This window comes from Natator depressus, chromosome 1 (assembly GCF_965152275.1).
Source record: "Natator depressus isolate rNatDep1 chromosome 1, rNatDep2.hap1, whole genome shotgun sequence".
Lineage (NCBI taxonomy): Eukaryota > Metazoa > Chordata > Testudines > Cheloniidae > Natator > Natator depressus.
Window position 1 is genome coordinate 172267272 of NC_134234.1, and position 21937 is coordinate 172289208.

Here is a 21937-nt window from a genome sequence, read left to right on the forward strand (position 1 = left end):
AAAAGTTCCTACTTTTTTTGTCAGTGGCAATAGGGTATGACTTTTCTACAAGCAAGGGAATATTAAGCATTCATTTAAATCTAACGAGCTCTGGGGAAGATTGTTGGACCCTGCAGAAACACTTGAGGTGAAGTTGCTGCTAACCCCTTCAGGCAGGGGTGCCCTACAAGGCCCACCAGAGTATTTCATAAGGCCCGCTGCCTGCTTCAACACAAAAAACTATTGGCCGATTCATTAGCCTTTTGTTGTCATGTTTACATCATTTTAGTTTACACAAGTGTGTAAATAGACAATACCATACATAGAAACAACCTATCTACATGCATATGAAACAAGCTGAACTTAAAATATAAATCAATACAGGTGACTTTAAATCTTATTAAAATATGTAGACTCTGTTTGGCTGACACAAGGTTGTGCTTAGGCTTATGTGGCTGTGTAATAAGGCTGGGCACCCCGCCTTAGCGTATGTCTACACTGCACACTAAGCCCAGGCTTTGACTCAGGTTTCAACCCAAGCCCCTATTCTGCTCACACGTAAATCAGTTTAACTTGGGTCAGCAAGCACTCAGGACATGGTCCTAGGACTCTGCTGGGGGGGTGGGTCAGAGCACAGTTCCTGCTGTGATTCAGGTCTAAGCCCTGTTACTTTGTAGGGTGGATGCAGCTCAAGTCACAGACCCAAGCCAGAAGATCTGCATAATGCAGTATGGTCAGCTCAGAGCAGCTGTGACACCCAGGTCCAGCAATTGTAAACACAGGTTTACAGTGCAGTGCTGCTGCTCAGGTATGGGCTTGGAAACACCAAGTCCACTAACCTGGGTCATAGAATATCAGGGTTGGAAGGGACCTCAGGAGGTCATCTAGTCCAACCCCCTACTCAAAGCAGGACCAATCCCCAATTTTTGCCCCATCCCTAAATGCCCCCTCAAGGATTGAACTCACAACCGTGGGTGTAGCAGGCCAATGCTAAAACCACTGAGCTATCCCTCCCTCCCAGCCTTAGTGTGCAATGTAGTTCATCCAAGGGAGAGTGAGGAGAGCTTATTCAAAAGGGAAAGTTGTTCTAGAGGTGTGACTTGCTCATTTGAGTCAAATTATATGCATTTTACCTCACCCCCAGAGCATAGCTGCTGTAAAATGACCAACACACACACACACAAGTATCCCACATAGCCAGGTTCATCTTTACATGCTTTAACTATTACTGTGCCATGAAGAACTGGAGATGGCTTTTGGGAGCTCCTGTTCAAGTCTCTGCCACCAAACTGGAGTAAGCGTTTAAGCTGACTTCCCATCCTCTGACAGGGTTCACCTTCAGTGCTGATTCTGCAAAACCATCCCTGACAAAGATGACTGATCCCTGAAACTCACGTAAATATCTCTTTAAAATACTTTATCTGTTCACTTTGGGAATAGAACAGATTGCACCAAGCATCAAAAAACTCCCTGAGGAGGATACTTCTAACTAGGGTGACCAGATGTCCCGTTTTTAAATGGACAGTCCTTTTTGGGGGGCTTCTTCTTATATAGGCGCCTATTACCCCTCACCCCGTCCCATTTTATCCCAGTTGCTATCTGGTCACCCTACTTCTAACTTACCCAACCAGAACATAACCCCCTCATCAAAGCATCTCAGGTTATACAAGCTATGTATTTTGGTATAGTATCCATATACTCCACATATTTTGCAGGAACAAAGTACAGACATTTCCAGTGCACTTAGCATAAGCTGCCTTGCCAAATAATGTTGCCTTATTCCTTGGTTATACTTATGAGAAGTATTTTTGTTTACTAAATGATTCTCCAGTCTTTGCCCTGTTTCAGCAAAATACTTAAGCATGTCAATAGTCCCAATGAAGTCAATGTTTAAAGTATGTGTTTAAGGCTAAGATTTCCAATGGGGCCTAAGGGAGTTAGGTGCCCACCTTTGAGTGGGAGTTGGGCACCTCATTCCCTTACACCCCTTTGAAAATTCCAGTTTAAGCAATTAGTTGAATAGGTACCTGCAACAAGAAAGCTGCAGTTTGTGTTGTTAATTGGTGAAGCATGGGTGGGCACTATTCAATAGGAACAGCCATGCCACTGCATAGCATAGGGTGGGTTCTTCCGCTACAGGTGAAAATCACTCAGCTCTCCCTGGAAGGCCATCCAGTACTGCTAGTGATATCTCCCATGGGCCAGGCCCTGAAGCTACCATCGTTTCACCAATATGAAAAATACCAAAGACATGATAGGATATCTTTCCTCGGCTAGGGTACTAGCCTTTTTTTTTAAACTGTTTTACACACTGTTTCAAATTTCTTTTAAACCCAACAGTCTTGCAAAAAATTATCTTAAAAAAAAACGCAGATAATTAAAAAGCAATGGATATTGTCATTTCAAAAATATCTTGATTAAAACCCCGTGAGCCAATTTCAGAGATGGTGCAAGCAAGCCCTTGAAGTCAATGAAATTGTGTCTATTTACACAAGGATCGGCTTTATGTCTATTCATTTTGTTATCCTGTCCAAAAATATGCATCTTTAACCATCTAACCTCTTTGAGCATCACACATAGAATGTAGTATTTCAGCAAATCAGACCATAAACTACATAAATAAACAAAAACTATTCTTAAAGACATATGATGTAAATAGCCCTAGACTTTAAGAGCAACTATGTTGTTTCTTTATCTGGTGCATGTTAATTTTTCTCACCTTAGGAAATATTTTATACATCCAAATACTTCCCCATTCAAATAAATATATTTATTGCTTTAAAATGTTAATATTAAATCTACTGTCACATGCCTTGCCATAGTAAAGAAAAATGTCATAATTTAAAAAAGCAAAGATAAAAGGACAGCAAACATCAGTCATTAAGGTATAATGACTATGATTAATACATTGGTTGTTAAATGGTTAGTAATAAGATTAGTTTGCTTCTTTCCTGCCCAATAGATACTTAAAGTAATTGCATCTTTGCAAACTGCATTATCATCACTTCATGTGCTTTATGATGTCATGGGACAGCAATGCAGGCCCTGTAACACTCAGCAGTTTTTCCTACCCCTACTTTGTTACTTTCCTTTAAAACCTCTTTTTTCTGCCAACTGCAGACATTCTGACATATGAGGATGTAAGAATAGCGCACAAAAAAATCTCAATATATCTATATTAAAAAGTAAAGACCACTTACATTTTTTTTCTTTAACAACTTGCACATCAAAAATAATTATGGCTAATGTGCCATCATAATGTGAAGAATCTGCTGAAAACAGTAATAAGCCAATTGCTTTTCTCTAGCTAGTTAGATCTTATTCACAAAACAATATGTTAACGAGTGGATAAGAGACATTAACTTAAAGGGGAAAAGGATAAAAAATGGAAAACCATTACAGAACTACATTAGCCATAAATCTGAAAGCCATTTTAAAAAGCAGAGCATTCTTTTTTGTGATCCCTACCATTTATGCTAATACAGCAAGGGTCATTATATCTCACAGTCTTTGCCATTTATCATAGCCTCTTTGTGGATATGTAACTGTTATTACTAGGCCTGATCCAAAACCTATTGAACTCAATGGGAGTCTTTCCATGGACTTCAGTAGGCATTGCATGAAACCCATAATGAAGCATGTTCTCTATTCTAGTTCTTGGAAGAATGTAACTGATGTAGGGAGGGAATGAGAAGGAGGGGAAATTCACAATTCCTAAAGAAGGTGATGTATTAAAACGAAAGTTAATAACTTTCCAGTTCCTCTTGTGATTGCCATCTGAAGTTCTGTTTCTGTGATAGTTTAGACTAATGCATATATACACACATATATGTCTTAGACCAAATTGTTGCTGCTCATAGGCAGATATGCAAGATGGAAGTGGGGAGGATGGCACAGTGTACCCTACACACCTCTGCTGGTGCTTCTGTTTCCTGAGTGCCAAGGAGTATTAACACTGCCAATAGGACTGGACAGTTCTAGTGTATGTGGCAGGGCAGGCCCCTGTTCAGAAAGGAGGAGTTTCCCTTCAGCACCCCAGAGGCACTTTGTCTGCCTCTGTGTTCTGGCCACCGCTGCTTGGTATAGTGCTTGCCTGCACACTTGAGCTAGCTTTGACTACTGAATCCCCAATACAACCCTTAATGTTTTTATTTTCTGCATCTGGCTTCAAATCTTCTTATGTATTTGTTACACAAATAACCCCATATAGTGTAATCACGTAAGAGATTAATTTTATGTTTGACAAATAGTGTGTTGTAAGTGTGCCTTTCAATAGGAATCTAACAATGGTTTGAACCACAGTTTGAAAAAATATAGGTACTGTAGCCTGGTTTTAAAAACATTATTGACACAGATGGTCTTTTATGAATTATAGTCACAAATTTCATTAAAAGATATAGTTCTGTTTGAAGATTATGTGCTCAAATCTTGTCCGGGACATACATCCTTAGAAAAAAAAAAATAACACAAAAGAAACACTCATGGAAACTAAATGCAGTTATAATTATTCAGTTTCCAGATGGCACCTATGATAGAACACATGGTCATTTATTCATATCTATACACAAAAGCTACTAGTTCAACTTTCTGGTTGCAATGCAAATTTAAGTAGTGCATCTTAGAATGCCCTTTAGCTGGGTGTGACTTTTCAAATAACAAGAACTTCCAAAGTATGGCATCTTGGGCCTTGTTTCCTGGAAAAAAAAAAACTTTAATGGTGTAAAAAAATGAAAGCATGCTACAGTTACTTTCATCATCTTGCTTCAAATAGGTACCTGTTGACTCGCAGCAAGTATCAGCACACAGCATCTGTACTTAGCACCATGATAAGATAAAAGAGATTCTGAACTTTTCAGCTCCAAGATAAGCGTGCCCAAAATAAATAAAAACTAAAAATGAATCAATGTTTTCTATAAACATGCCATCATTATACTATTACTCCATTTGTAACATCTTATATGGAAACCATTTCTATCATTCTGCTATCTGTGTATAGCGGCATATCCTCATCTGCATGCACAAAGATTTAGATACATAACTCCTATAACTAAGAACTTAAAAAGTTTTCTTCTCAAATCTCTTCTCAAAAGATGCACAGTTGGTGGACATGAGGTAAACTTCAGACTTGTGCATGGGAAAATTGCACAACAGCTTGGCTACAATACATCCAACTTTAATGAGCACTTCTAGTCTGATTTTCTCAAGTCTATGGGAAAACAAAAATCTATCAGTAAATTCACATCTTCACTCCCTCCATCTATATCTATATATAAAAGCAAAACCTTCAACATCATTTGTTTGTTTAAAACAAACAAAAGGAAGTATTTTTTCACACAATGCACAGTCAACCTTTAGAACTCTTTGCCAGAGGATGTTGTGAAGGCCAAGACTATAACAGGGTTCAAAACAGAACTAGATAAATTCATGGAGAATAGGTCCATCAATGGCTATTAGCCAGGATGGGCAAGGATGGTGTCCTTAGCCTCTATTTGCCAGAAGCTAGGAATGAGCAACAGGGAATGGATCACTTGATGATTACCTCTTCTGTTCATTCCCTCTGGGGCACCTGGCATTGGCCACTGTCGGAAGACACTATACTGGGCTAAATGGACCTTTGTTCTGACCCAGTGTGGCCGTTCTTATGTTCTTAAGTGTAGTCAAAAGTGTAAATCATCAGAATCAATCTGTGGACTCAGTTCTGTATTCCTTGTGCATCCAAGATTCCCATTGCCTTCAGCTTTCAGATCCAAAACCCATTGAAGACCATGTTAATCTTTTCATTGAATTCAGTGGACTTTGGATCAGATTCTGAGTGTGCCAGGAATGCAGAACTGAGTCGTAAACCTTTTGAACTGTAGTTGAACTCACATTTCAGTTATGCTTTCATCCTCTTCCTTTTGGGGTAGCACAAAAGATAATGCAAATGAAGATACATACACAATAGAAAAAAGCTTATGCTGTTTTCTTTTTAGTTTTTTCTAACTTTACCATAAAAAGAAGAAACAATCCTATATAACTATAGACAGATGAACAGATAAAGATATCCTACACAAAGAAGTGCTGCAGCATGTATCTTTTATTATCCTTTTAAAAATAATTAATTTAAGGCACAAAAATAGTGACATTTTGGAGCTTAGCAAGATGTTTAAAAATATCTTGTCTTCTGGTTGCAGCAAAAATGCCTTAGAAAACTTTATGTTGGGGAGGTTGCAGATCATAATGTATCATAGTGATTTGCTGATCTAGCTTTTTATCTCTGAAGATCTGGAATCAAATTTGCTTTTGAGTGTAATGAGTTTGGCAGTCTCTGTTTAGATTTAGCTGGTCCTTATGCAGATTACAAAAATGACAGTTACAACAAACAATCTCTTCTCAAAAGATGCACAGTAGGTGGACATGAGGTGAATTTCAGACTTGTGCAGGGGAAAATTGAGCAACAGCTTGGCTACAATGCATCCAACTTTAATGAGCACTTCCAGTCTGACTTTCTCAAGTTTATGGAAAAACAAAAATCAATCACTAAATTCACATCTTCATTCCCTCCATCTACATCTATGTCTATATATAAAAGCAAAACTTCAACATTATTTAAAAGAAAAAGTTCCAGATTTAATTCTTTTTCTAGAACCAGCCTCTCATGTATGATGTATGATGAATTAATTTTTTTAGGAAAAAAGGTCCCTGTGTTTGCAGCCAGTAAAGGAAGTTAACTCACTGATGATCTCAGTACCTTAAAAACCAAACTTCGTTATCATTATCATATTGTCTTAATTTTATAGAGGATGTCTCAATTATTTCTTTTTTAAAAAAATCAGTGGAAAGTTGATTTTTTAAAAAAATGACTGCTACTTGAAATCCAGACCGCAGCAATTGCCAGGTCATGAGAACTTTTATGTGCAATTGACTAGAAGCCAACTATCAACAAAGGTGAAACGGACTAGCTTGTTTTCATTGATCAAAATGAATTGAAATCAAAAGGGAGACAACACAGAACAAATAGCTTATAAAATTCCTTCATATAGTCACCCTAAGTGTGAATTGTCACAACATATATATTTTAATCCGTCCCTGTCCCATCAACTAATTTAACAGCATATTCTGATTATTTTTTTAAACCCGGGCAAGGCTCTCTATGGCTCTTATGAGCAATGTCAATATAAATTGTAAGGGCCAAATCCTGCAGTCTTTCCTTAGGCTGAGCTCTGACTTTAAGGGGGAGTTTTGCCTGTATAAGGGACGGAGGAAGAACTTCAGGATTTGTCCCTAAAGAGACGATGTCTTCCAACTTTGGGACCTGTGATGATGGGGGCAGTTAGACACAGAGAGGACGTGGGTTAGAAGCACTAGATGGGTCTCTTCTAAACTGAACTCTCAGGCTAGCTCCTCCAGTCCTGCTTCTGCCAAAACTTCAGGGGAAGTTCGGCCAGAGTGAGGAACGCATGATTTGGCCCTAACCGCGTTAAATAAATCCTGCCTTCTCCCCTTTTCTTCATCTAACCAGGTTTCCCGCACCAGCCCCCGTCAGGCACAGCTGCCGCTGCAGTCAGTGAGAGCGATGTCTGAGTAAGGTCTGGGTCACCAGGGCTGGCTGGAGGATTTGGCCGTAACCGGCTGCAGCTGTGACAGCCAGGCAGTTCCCTTCCCAGTGTATGTCCGGCAGGCTTGGAGGGAAGCCCCACGCCCTCTCTCGCTCACTCACCGCTGAGGACTCGCAGGGAGAGGCAGCTCGGCCCCCACAGCATCGCGGCACCCAGCAGCAGGGGGATCAGCCTGGAGGGAGAGGCGCTCATAGCGACGGGAGAGTCCCAGCACAAAACAAAGGCGGCACCAAGCACGGGCTGCTGCTGCACCTGCACCCACCGCGCTGCTGCTGCTGCTGCTGCTTCCCCCGGGGAGATGCTCCAGCAGCCGCAGGTCCTCCCCACTTGCACCAGCACCGCGAGCGCTCAGAGCAGCGGGGCGCCCAGCGAATCCCAAGCCGCTGCAGCGCCGCACATTTCCCTGGGCCAGAGCAACGCGCTGCCCCCTTGCTGCCCACTCCCCCCCTTCTCTGGGCTCTCTCCCCGGTGCCTGGCCCTGCCTGTGCCTCTCTCTCGCGTCCCGCGGCTCCGGCTGATGCTGAGCGGGGCGTGGATGCTCCTTGTTATATAGCCAGCCCGAGATGTTGTGCCTGGGAAGAAACCAGCCCCAGACTATTGATTTCTGCTGCTGCCGCCAGCCCCCCTCCGGTGTGAACCGCCCCACGCGCAACGCGGCAGCTCTTCTGGCACCGAGCGGGACCCAGGGCACGCCGGATGGGTGGACTCAGCAGCAGCCCCTCCGCCTTCCTGGGGGGCAGGCGGGAACCCAGAGCTTCGGGGTCGATTTGCATACACCCGTGTCAGCTGTGCCATAAAAGTCTGGCAGGGGGCTGGCTCCCTTTCGTTTTCAAACTGCTGAATGTGCAGGGAAGTGGCAGGCTAGGGGGTCATTTTACTCCGAGCTGCTGTGTATTGCTTCACTCACTCGGGTACCTGGCAAGATGGATAGAGCCAGAGGGAACCGGCTCGGGGAATTCAATACCGGGCAGGGTTTTCCTGAATTCTGGAACTGGATCTCAGCCAAACGGGTTTCATCGTTGAATGGTTATGGAAACAGACCGCGGAGAACAAGCACCCAAGAGACATACTCGACCATCCCCATCCGTATTTCAGGGAGGGGGGATTCAAATCAGGGCTTTTCATTTGGCCCATCTCTAAATCTTAAAGTCATATTGTGCTATACCACCATGGAAATGTCCTACAGAAACAACTAGAGAATGAAATCCTAGCTAGGGAGTGTTTGGCCAAACTATAGAATTCTGCAGCAGGCATGTCACTCTCCATTAAATTCCATCGATTTGGAATAATTTCTGTGGATCCCCTACACTACAGGGATTTGAGCCTGTACAGTACCATTAATATCAATGAGAATTTTGCCATTTAGTTCATTATATTCAGGATCAGGCCCTAGAGAGCATCTCTATTAAGTGCTTAAGGAATTTTTTTTCCATTAAGGGTTTTTCTCCATAAGAATATGAATAAACATATATTTTCTACTTATTTTTGTAAAAGAGAATCTCTCGTGCTCTCTCTGTTAGGCTACTGTAGCCAAATCCAGATTACTGTTTTGATACATTATGATAATTATGTTTATAACACTTTAAAAGAACGCCCCCAATGACTTTTCTTTTGGGATTATGGTCTCAACTGTTTTGCTTAGGTGCGTACTTGTGAGTGGTTTATTTTATTACAGAGCACGATTCATGATTAGTATAGACCATCATGTTTAAAGGACATCTTCTATACAATTTCTTTGGGGGCTTGTCCCTCAGATTCCAAATACTAGTCATGTATATGGCACATTTGTAAATCTCCCCCCCCCACCTCCCCAACAGTTGTTATAACTGGTCTTGTAGTCAATATATCTCAGCTTAGAATGGATTTTCAAAAATTTAAGGGATTTCCTAGCTGCTTTAGAAATATGTGAGACCGGCTTTCATACTGAAAAACCCAGTGTTAGGTTTCTAAACAGTAATTGAAAATCTACTTAAAATATACAGCATTTTGTTCCTAACTTTTTTTTATTACTTAATAATAGGATTTGTGTTTTTACTTGGTTCATACAGACTTTTCCACTATAGCTTTCAAGTTTCCAATGAGGTCTCTAGTACTTTCCAAGTTTATAGTGCCACAGTGTATCAGCCTCAAAATAGTCACGTGGGGTCATATGGCCTCTTCTTGTGCAAAAATAAACAAAAGTAGAGAATTTAACCGGAAACCTCCATGGCTTCTGAAATTCCACCCATTCCTCATTTGACACTATTGGCACTGTGGAAGAGATGGAGTGTGGCCACCTAAGCATTGCTATGCTGACAATATCTAGGTAATGATGGCAGCCAAAACCTCACAGGTTTATCACGTGTGTCAACTTCTACCCCAATGTCCCAAACATGAGGGATTGCGAGAAAGATAATCCTACAAATTATCAAGAATCATAGAGCATGTCCCATCAAAGAGCAATGAGGAAAAGCCAGGCCTGATGGTGTAGAAAAGGGAGAGAGAGATGTCAAAAGCTGCATTGTGCTATTTAGCAACCTGTCACTGTATTAAGAAGGGATGGTAATGATATACTGATACAGGGGATGAAACCCCTAAAATTGTGTGAAGCTCCATCCAAGATGGGCTGTACATGCCACCGATACCTGAAGAGTCTGACTTCTTTTTCTTATGCTTTGACAACACTTGCATAGTTTGTTATGCCAATAAAGTCTCAATCAATTGAAATTGTATCTGCCATGCCTCTGCACAGCTCCTGACATGCTTCCAGGGCTTGACAACATGGTTAGCTTCTTTACCATGCTTCCACTGGTACCCATCATGACCCTTCCAATAGGGTTCACATAGGTAAGCTTAAAGCTGATTCTGTCATAATTCTGTCATATATAAGAATTACTGATAGAAGAATCCACCACATATAGTGATCAAAACCACTCGGACAAAATCATTCCTATACTAACCATGCTAAATACCCCACTTGTAAGAATCAAGCAATCCACTTATAAGAATCATTTCAGGGCAAACTGACTACATGTAATATGATACTTGATCCAATGCAATGACATGTAATAAGCCAATAAAGCTGTTTTGAATCTGAATTTGATCACATCTTGTGTTATTAGGCACATAGCATGCAAAAAGTATAATCCCTGTGTAGAAAAAACAAGTTGTGCCATTTATGTGTGAGTCAACATGGCAGGGAAAAGAAATGCTTTCTGCAGACGAAAAATGCCACCTCCTGGAGTCCTATGATAGTCTTCCCAAGACCACAGCTCAGAAACTGGGCATTGCACCACCTATATTGTCTAAGATTCTCAAAGACAAAGAGAGCATCATACAAAATGAAGAAGACAGAAAAAGAGTGTGATGAGGCAAGGCACCTATGGTCGAGGTGGCGCTTATAAAGTGGCTCAGAAATGCCAGAGAGAGAAATCCCCCCCCCCCCCCGCCAAGTGAATGGCTGGTGATGTAGAAAGCAGAACTGGTGGTGTCCCTGTGCAATACTGACTTTAAGGCCAGCACTGGCTGGTTTGAGCCCTTTAAAAAACTGAAGGGGGATTGTTTTTAAGAAAATGCCTGGAGAAGCCCAAAGACACGGACATTAGGTCATGTGAAGAATGGTTAGAAAACAAGTGGATGAAAAAATGAGATGTGATATCGCTGAAGATGACATTTCAGTACAGATGAAAGTGGAATTTACTTTTGAGCCCTGCCTGGTGGGACTCTTGCCTTTAAATCAGACAATAAAAGAAGGAAAGAAGTCTAAAGAAAGAATTACTGCTCTGTTCATCAGTTCCATGACTAGTAAGAAAAAAAATCTTTTCATCATTGGGAAAAGTCGAAACCCTCCGTCTTTTAAAAATGCGAAACATTGTCCAGTCCACTACACTGCCAATGCATCTGCCTGAATGATGGGGTATCTATTTGGTGAGTGGCTGAAGGACTGGGATGGAAAGTTGGGACAGGAAAGGAGAAAGATTTTGCTACTTGTGGCAAACTACACAGCCCACATGATGAAAGATGTAGCACTGAGAAATATCCCACTTGAATTCCTCCCAAAGAACACAACTTCTATCTTTCAGCCATGTGATTAGGGAATTATCAGAACTGCCAAAGCATACTTTTGCAAGCAAATGGCTCACAGGGTGGTGCATCACACTGATGATAAGAACAACCGGGCTACTGCTGTGGAAATTGCCATGAAGATCAGTCTTTTAGATGCCATTCTAATGCTTGCAAATACCTGGTGTGATGTCAATGCTTCAACAATCCAGAATTGCTGGGAAAAAGGAGGTCTGGTCATAGCACCCATAAGAGATGCAATTGTTGTTGAGCCACCAAAAGAACTCCGTGCACACGAATGTTAAGAGTGGATAGACATCGATGACAATGCTTTTGTTATACAACCTGCCTCTGACGAGGACATTGTGACTTAGATCTGAGACCAATTTGAAGTGAAACCCAAAAACGATGCAGGGGCGGACTTTGAATGACAAGATAATTGTGCCATCCTTGACCCAAATGGAGGATGTGATGAAAAAATTGACAAATGGCCTGTTGTACAGGGGCTTCAGTGATTTTAACCTCCTACATCGCCTTGAAAAGCTGGTTAACAATGTCGTGGATCATGCAATGATCCAGGGAACATCAGACAAGTTTGTAATCAAACAGCAACTGTGCCATTGCATTGTGCATTCACAGCGCCAGACATGCCACTCCGGGGACAGAAGGAGACACTCAAAAATAAATAATAATGTGAGTCAATACTGTTAACCATCCCTTTTGTTGTTTTGCATTTAAATTTATGCTATCAAACTCAGTGTAATGCACTTTCATATGTTATATTTGTTGCAGTTTATTTGAACAATTTTTAAAATTTGGATCTTTGTATCTTTACCTTTAGAGGTATATAGCTCCGCTAACCTACACTTTGTGTGAAGTTGTAACATGCTGTACAGTATTCATAATTGCCTTGAATAAACGCACCTGCTAACTGATTGGGTAATAATAATATAGTAATAGTGTGTTGTTCAGTTAGAATGTTGGTGTGGTTTTGTTCCATGTTGAATATCTATGTTAAAGTCTAAAGAATTTAGTTATGGTAAATGAGACATTTCTCAGCTGAATAAACAAAGCCAGTTGTTTAAAACATAATGGTCAATTTCATCTATTCTTTGCAATTCCGCTTGTAAAAATTATCCGCTTATAAGAATCAAATCATCTGGGATGTGATTTTTACAAAAAGGAGTGCACTCTATTAAATTATGCAGAATTAATTGATGATTTGACATGCTTTCTGCTGGTTTGTCAGGAGAATTTGCCACATACAGTGACTGCTCCTTGACTTCCCCCCTTCTGGCTGGCCACACACCCCTTTTCCTCTCCCACATATTTTCCGAGGAAGACTCTTGCTGGCTGTCCTCTAATATCAGATGCTACCACATTTCTATATTTCCCATTGGCACAAACTTTCCAGGCCCCTCTTTGTCTTGTTTACACCTACCTGCTATCCTCCCATAGAAGAAGGGAGCAGATGGGATTTAGTACTGTATCAAATGAGTTTTCCTCACCTATTCAATTTATGCCAATTCACATAAGCAGAAGATCTGGCCCATTATTACTGCATCTTTCCAACCCATAATTCCACTCCATAATTTTTATAAGGATCAATGTTTTATAAGGATCAATGATTTTACCTTCAGTGACAGAAAACTGATTTACATTAGGATTCTTCTAGATCTGGTAACTGTATAGCTTTGAAAGTGTTCAGCTGGGGCTACTACAAGGACAATGAGTAGTTTGCTTCTTTCCTGAGAGACTAAGCTTATTTCCTTCATAATGTGTTCACTCTGTGCTGGTGTCTCAGTTTGGTCGACAACCTGATCTCTTTCTGAATGATGCGTACTGTAGCACACAGCACTGTTGCCAAATCATTGAACATCCCAGAAGTTCAATAAATGGTGTTATTTATGTTCAGAGTGGCAAACTAACCATGTGTGTTTCAAGAAGTCAATACCCAAGATATCTACAATTGTAGTTCATTAATGCTTAAGGTATCTAACCTATCTCAAATTCAGACTTAGTGCTTTCCAAAATTGTGATAGCTAATCCCTCTAGAAGACATTTCTTTAAAAGGTATTAAATACTGGAGTACTCTTTATATTACATCATTTACTTTGCCACATTACCATGTTTAATTTTGTCAATTTAAGACTTGGGCAGAGACTTCAGGTTAGCTGAAAAATAGCAGGCTAATTGTCCCTACTTGGACAACTTACATGGCCTCGATCTTCACAGGTATTTAGGTTCCTAACTTGCAAATGGAGACTGGATGCCTTTCTTGTAGATATGCTTTAGTCAAACCCATGCTGTTGATCTCAATATAGGAAAAATTGGGTGACATTCTATGGCCTGTGTTGTACAGCTGGTCAGACTAAATAATCTAATGGCCCTTTCTGGCCTTAACGCCTTTCATACTTGCATGCCTAAAGCTGGGCCTCAAATTAAAAGCTTATTTAAGTACCTAAATATAGATGGAGGTGACTAGCTTTAAGTACCAGCACTGACAAGGTGGCATGAAGGCTTTCACTGTTTCTCTACAAGAACCTCATTCTTTTGTTTATGTAACTAACAGAAAAAAATCTGTGTTAGAATTAATTAGCATTTTACTACATATTACAGACTTATTTATAATATTTATGGTTAAATATAATATTTCTCTCTTTCTTTCTTTTCATTTGGTACATATTAAAGACAAGATTCTGCCAACTTCAGTTGTAAGGTACTACTTGGTGTCAGTCAGGAAGGGTGGCAGTATCTATCACTAAACAAGCCTAAAAAGGAAGAAAATTAAATTGTGAGTGTACAGGAAGTCCTCACATAAAAGGGATGACTTTTCTTTAGTCATGGCACCATTTTGCCATGTCCAGTGGATGCAGCAAAAAGGTGGCGGCTTACATTTCATTTTCATACAGGTTCATTAGAAACACCAGTGATTGCCATATATTTTAGTTCATTTATCATCAAAGATTATTTTCCATGTTCTTATTAGTTTTCCCTACTCACTTCTGAGCTCTTCTTTAATCTGCCCCAAAATCATGCACCATCCACAACTGCCTTTGTTTTGTTTTTCCGTGTGTTTACCAAATTCACCCAACTCTCATCCGAAGAATCTATTAAATTCTTTTAAATGGACACTATCAACTTGACTTCTAGCTAGTTTTAAAAAACAGTTTCAACTACTTCCGTTGTCCCTGGATTTCCCTGCCAGTTTCTGTGGCATTATAACATTATTATATTTTTTAAATATTGTTTTTCTCCTTGTTCCTATTGGAAAGAATCACACAAATATCATAACTAATTACTGAGGCCCTGATCTTGCAATAATTTGAGTATGGGTTTATATTTGTCCACGTACATGGCTTCACTGAGTCAAGGGGAGTACTCACATGCATAAAACTAAACACATGCATAACTATTTGCATGATAGGTGTCTAACTGGCTGTACATGGAAAACAATGAGCAGAAAGTGCTGCCAAGGGCATAAAGTAATTCAATTGCTTTCAGTTATAATCCTCTTAGGTGCTACATGTAGCAATGCTAGGTTAATAAAAAAAAGTCAGACAGAAGCGTCAGTCAGAGAGTGTCCATTGAAAACCACAGGAAGCCTGTTAAAACTAAGGCTGACGATAAGATTTAGTCAGAGGTATTTATAGTAAAAGTCATGGACAGATCAGGGACTGTGAATTTTTGTTTATTGTCCGTGAACCATCCATAACTTTTACTAGAGATACCCGTGACTAAATCTTAGCCTTAGTTATAACCTGCAGACCTTCAGTGAAAATAGTAAATTCTACAGTTATGTACTTTTAAGTTTGGTTTTACTTTCCATTTTATTGGAATCCTAAAACCTGTCTTGAATTAGTTCTCTCATCTACTAATATGCTTTTTTCTTTAAACTACAGTTAGTAATTAGATTTTGAGCAAAATTGTAGCAGCCACAAAATTAATTTATGTATCTGTATTATGTAATGACAACATGTTTGAAAAATACATTCCTTGTTTAGAGCCCCGTGACTAATTATGGGCTAGTGGGTGTCTTTAGACATAGCCTTGAGCAAGGGGTTGTATGTAAGATGCAATCCCCAGGAGGCATTGAGCTTTAGAGGGTATGTCCTACACTGCAGCTGGGAGTGAGCCTCCCAGCCTGAGTAGACAGACTCACACTAATGGGGCTCTGATCACTTGCGTTCGTCAAATATCATATGGCAAATTTACAAGAGTACTGGTGTTAAATCTAGGGATGTTCTTTTACTCTGTTGTACAGCATCTAATGAGATTCAGCTCCAGTTGTGATGGGGGGGTCTCTAGGAACTACCACAATAAAAATAATAATATGTAGGCCCTGACAGTGGGTCCAGAGTTAAGGTTTCACCAGGGTTTTCCAGTTAATGTGAACTTTGTGATCCTCTAGTTCACTTCTGTCCAGGTTTTTTTAAGAATTTGAAAATATGAATCTCGGCACATTCCGATTTTCTAGGGACCTTTGAGTTGGAAAGTCATACAGTTAGGAAATTACTGTGGGGCAGGTTTGCTACAAGAATTGAGAGCATGTTTTGTGAGTGGGTGTGCATGTGTGATGTGATGTGATGTGATGTGCATGGCTTGACACTGCATTTCTTAGTTTTTGTAGGTCTGAGTTTGGCGTTATTGCCCCCTAGCAGCTTTACCTGGTTTTAAATAAGTGTATTTTATGGCAGAATATAAGGGGTATCCACCCACCTTTTCTCCCTGCAGCAGTCTTTGGGAATATGGGGAGGGGTCTTACCTGATAAAGGAGCTATAAGCCAATAGGATTTGTCAACAATTAGGCAAGGTGGGTAATAAATGTGTGTTAGCCAGACCCAGAAAACTGTGAGTCTCTGGTTAGGATACTACGGACCAAAGAAGTTGCCTGGCTGATGTAGAGCTTTCCTGATCTAGCCCTCTATCTCATCTACTCACTCCCAGCTGCAGTGTAAGAAGAAATGGAACAGGTGGGTGTGTTTAATTATCTTTGTGGCTACATGGGCTCTCACATACTGCAAATGTCTCTCTATCTCATCTACTCCTCTTGCTGCTGGAGTCCTGGGCACTCCTTAACACCCATGCAGCTCTGCTGATGCTACTTAGTCTGGACTTGCACGACCCATGCTATTCCAGTCCTGACCGGCTCCTCCCCCAAGCAATTATGCTAATACCCCTCAAGCCTGATTTTTCCCCCCTCCCTTCCCTTTGTTCTTCCAATACAGTACTGAGCTTCTTGATTTCCCTCCTCCCCAGCTCTTCTGATGTCCCTCAAGGCTGACATCTGACATCCCCCTTCCCCCTGCTATTCTAGCCCTGGGCTCTCCCTCCTCCACCTTAAAATTGATTACTTTTAATCTTGACCTGTAGTCCCCTTACTGCTATTCCAGTATGGGGCTTCACACATGCAGACCTGCCAGTGCTGATCAAGCCTGACATCAGTATTGTCTGTTTCTTTGTGGGTTTAAACGTTCCACCTCTATTCCTAGTCAGTTTGTCTCTTCTCTTCCCCTCCCTGACCCCATTCACCAATAACTCTCTATCCTTCTCCTCAAGGACATGCCTCCAGCCAGTACTGAGATGTGGGATTCTGACTACAGTTCAGATGAAGAGGTGAGAATACTGTTTCAGCTGTAGATTGCAGGGTCTCCTGGCCTGGCTCTGGGAGGGGATTGAAGTCTAGTGGTTAGAGCAAGGGTGGGGCCTGTCATGGTTAGCAGGTCATTCAGTTGTTACTTTTGTATATATACATACACACACCGGGTTAGTGCTGTCTAGTGTGTGTGTGTTTTTTTGTTTTGTTTTGTAAATGATCTTGGGCTTAACTTCTCTATCAATATGGGATATTAATAAACCCTTCTGTATTAACCTACGTATGAAAGAAACCCCACAAGTTCCACAGCCAGCTTTGTTTCTTAGCCCTTTCTTGAATGAAGGAATTTAATGATGAACAATCAAAATGTCTTGGGCTTGCAACAGAGCTGCGAATTTTGTTGAGTCAGTTTCCCCAAACACAAAGAAAGATAGGAGAAAGGAAAAGACAAGGGAAACCTTTGTTAGCATCAGACTGGAATCATGGCTTTCGCTTCAGGTAAGCAGCATCCTGGGGACTATCTGATATTAGATTAGAAAGTCTGTGTCAGAGGTGCAGCTGAATGAAGTTTCTCTCCCAGTGGCTGGGGACAGTGTATGAGCAGGCAAAAACAAATCTAGGACCAGCTAGTGCGTATATCCAGGACACTGGGTGGGTGCTTATGGATGTAGCTTAAAACTTGGAATAAATAAATAGTTGATAAAACTGGAAGAAACAGAATGGCCTGTGGCTTAATGGGCTTGACTCTCAGAAATTGGACCAGAAAAATAAGAGCAAAGAGAAAGGACTAACAAAACTGGAGACAAAGACCAGTCCAGGCCATTTTAAGTTATGCTGAAATTTGTACTACTTAGTTTACAGAAAGCTACCAGTCTGCAGCTGTCCTTCCCCAAAGTCCTTCTGTCCCAAACACTCTTATTCAAACAATGCAACTTTGGATAATCTCAGAGTCCAACCCCCCAGAAGAAAGTTTGTTAGATTCTCCTTAGTATGACTGATTTAAATGGTAGGCCTTTTCTCAAAGTTTAGGATAATGTATTGTCCATAAGCTTTAAATCTAGGTGTCTCTTAAAGAAAGGTCAGTTGTTCCAGAGGCAGACAACTCTTTTTTTTTATACTGGGTGGTTAGAGTTGTTGAATATGGCATCAATGCATCATTTGTATCATAACTGAACTTCTCCACTTTTAATGAAGGGAGAAAATTGTTCCCTTTTTAATTCAATTCCTAAATTTGGGGGGCACCTACAGCCCCCACCCAAGTCACCAGGTGCTGTGTCACTGTGTTCCCATTGTCATGATCTTTCCAGGAGTTGGGACTCTCTAATCCTGCTGAGGCCTGGTGGGGGAAACAGGGAATCAGAGCTGCCACTGATTTTGTGTGATTTAGACCAAGTTCCTCCTGTGCCCTGACTTCTATCAAATAGAGATAACAGAACAGACCTCAGAGGGGTTCACATCTGTTCAGCATTTATGCTGCTTGCCCTTCACTAGCGCCTTCCATCCAAATGGGGAAGCTAGTGTTCTGTGGTGTCCCTTGCTGTCACAGGGTTAGTGCAGACACCAGACCTGGTGCAGGTTCAATTGCTCACTCATTTGTCTGTCTCCAGATATCCACGAAGAAGGATAGGCACTCACGTCTGGGAGAGGATAACTTGGATGACACACTGGAGTATGACTTCTCTGGCCCAGCCTTGAGAAGGGAGAGGCTGGGATCCCAAAAACCATTGATGGGGGACAGTAACCCAGCAGAAAGCGAGGATGCCAGACAGCCAGGGGATAGGAACTGTGAGAATCAAGTGCTCTCGGCTGTGCCTGACCCATCCAATGGCTGAGTTATTTAATTTCTTCGTATCAAAGCTATTTTTTGTCACTTTCTCAGCCAGCATGGGTTTGGAGACATAGAGGTGGAAGGCCCTATGTTCTGTTTCCCCTCTCACCCCCAAAGTAAGCTAGTCTTTGTCTTGATCTGGGGTCAGATTGAACAGACATCCTAGAGATGAAAGGTACAACTAGAAGAGTAGCCCATCGGGCTTGGAAAACAAAGGGAAAAAATTATAGTGCTGTCTCTCAATGGCTCTGGCCTCAGCTGTCAAACTGTCCTTGTAAGTCTCCAGCTTCCCCTGAACTTCTGCAAGTGCAGTTGCAAGACTGGGGTCTGTAGAGGCATTTCTTGCATATAGTTACAAAGATCTGTGTGTGTGTTGTGGTGGGTTTTTGGTTTTTTTTAAAAGGGGTATTAATAAAGATGTGTATTTACATCCACATTGTAATAGTGCAAGGAGTATTATTGTGTCTGGTGAATTCCAGAAAGCTCTAGGGGAGAGACAGTGAGTTAGCCTTATCTCTATAGATATTTACTACAAATTTAAAACTAACAAAAGGGGATCTATTTTTTTGTTAATTTATTTCACAAAACACACTTCACCTGTGATTCTCCCATGAGGGAAATGCAGGAAATCACCTCAGCAACCAGATACCTCTCTCCCAACCATGTAGTACATTTATGATATATAACTAAGCTATAATTTTCTGCATCCTCCATTTGTTTGTTTTTTTTTCATAAAATAATCAATCAACTCTCAACAAATAACTAGGTAGTATATTTTCTGAGCAATAGCTAGCTCTTGGCATTAACGATGAATGAACTGGATTGTGTGTATACCTGTAGACTAGCAAAGTAATAATTTTATCTTAGAAATACTGAATTTTGAAAGACTGATCTCATGAATTTTAAAGGTTTCAGAGTAGCAGCTGTGTTACTCTGAGGATTCTAGGTCACCACAGAACGCCACTAGCCATCACCTTCAGCCCCCAACTAAAACCTCTCCAACACATCATCAAGGATCTACAACCTATCCTGAAGGACGACCCATCACTCTCACAGATCTTGGGAAACAGGCCAGTCCTTGCTTACAGACAGCCCCCCAACCTGAAGCAAATACTCACCAGCAACCACACACCACACAACAGAACCACTAACCCAGGAACCTATCCTTGCAACAAAGCCTGTTGCCAATTCCATCCACATACCTATTCAGGGGACACCATCATCAGCCACACCATCAGAGGCTCGTTCACCTGCACATCTACCAATGTGATATGTGCCAGCAATGCCCCTCTGCCATGTACATTGGTCAAACTGGACAGTCTCTCCGTAAAAGAATAAATGGACACAAATCAGACGTCAAGAATTATAACATTCAAAAACCAGTTGGAGAACACTTCAATCTCTCTGGTCACTCGATTACAGACCTAAAAGTTGCAATTCTTCAACAAAAAAACTTCAAAAACAGACTCCAACGAGAGACTACTGAATTGGAATTACTTTGCAAACTGGATACAATTAACTTAGGCTTGAATAGAGACTGGGAGTGGATGTGTCATTACACAAAGTAAAACTATTTCCCCATGTTTATCCCCCAGCCCCCCACCACCTCTCACTGTTCCTCAGACGTTCTTGTCAACTGCTGGAAATGGCCCTCCTTGATCATCACTACAAAAGGTCCCCCCCCGCTAGTAATAGCTCACCTTAAGTAGTGATCACTCTGGTTACAGTGTGTATGGTAACACCCATTGTTTCATGTTCTCTATGTATATAAATCTCCCCACTGTATTTTCCACTGAATGCATCCAATGAAGTGAGCTGTAGCTCACAAAAGCTTATGCTCAAATAAATTTGTTAGTCTCTAAGGTGCCACAAGTACTCCTTTTCTTTTTGCGAATTTTAAAGTCAGTCAAAATGACAAGTAAAAATAGTGATTTCTCTGATAGCATGTTGGGAGAGGTTTTTTAAGCTGTCTGGGAACCATCTTCTCTTGATGTATCTTAAAGGTAGGTAGTGCTTATCGGTACTTCATAAACTAAAAAAGTGTGAAAGCGCAAATTGTAAGGCAGTAATGATTACCCCATAAACTTTGGTAACAGCATATGTCATAAATATAAAGGGAAGGGTAAATACCTTTAAAATCCCTCCTGGCCAGAGGAAAAACCCTTTCACCTGTAAAGGGTTAAGAAGCTAGGATAACCCAGCTGGGACCTGACCAAAATGACCAATGAGGAGACAAGATACTTTCAAAGGGGAACAAAGGTTCTCTCTGTCTGTGTGATGCTTTTGCTGGGAATAGAACAGGAATGGAGTCTTAGAACTTAGTAAGTAATCTAGCTAGATATGCATTAGATTCTGTTTTCTTTAAATGGCTGAGAAAATAAGCTGTGCTGAATGGAATGTAGATTCCTGTTTTTGTGTCTTTTTGTAACTTAAGGTTTTGCCTAGAGGGATTCTCTATGTTTTGAATCTAATTACCCTGTAAGGTATTTACCATCCTGATTTTACAGAGGTGATTCTTTTACTTTTTCTTCTATTAAAATTCTTCTATTAAAATGCTTTTTTCATTGTTCTTAAGATCCAAGGGTTTGGGTCTATGTTCACCTATGCAAACTGGTGAGGATTTTTATCAAGCCTTCCCCAGGAAAGGGGGTGTAGGGTTTGGCAGGATTTTGTGGGGAAAGACGTTTCCAAGCGGGCTTTTTCCCTGTTATATATCTGTTAGACGTTTGGTGGTGGCAGCGATAAAGTACAAGGGCAAAAGGTAAAATAGTTTGTACCTTGGGGAAGTTTTAACCTAAGCTGGAAAAAATAAGCTTAGGGGGTTTTCATGCAGGTCCCCACATCTGTATCCTAGAGTTCAGAATGGGGAAGGAACCTTGACAGCATATATTGCCC

General features: G+C 40.9%; 1 protein-coding gene across 3 annotated transcripts in view; it reads right to left on the minus strand.

The window, feature by feature from the left end:
* CHODL (chondrolectin) overlaps positions 1–7992 on the minus strand; it is a 44962-nt gene extending 36970 nt beyond the window's left edge. For 2 of the 3 annotated variants that reach the window (XM_074946804.1, XM_074946810.1), the window contains exon 1: positions 7679–7991. In XM_074946804.1, the coding sequence (XP_074802905.1) occupies positions 7679–7769 (91 nt within the window). In that variant the 5' untranslated portion in view covers positions 7770–7991. Of the gene's footprint in view, positions 1–7678 lie in introns of all 3 variants that reach the window. The other variant, XM_074946814.1, reaches the window with a different exon arrangement.
* Positions 7993–21937: the final 13945 nt, after the last annotated feature.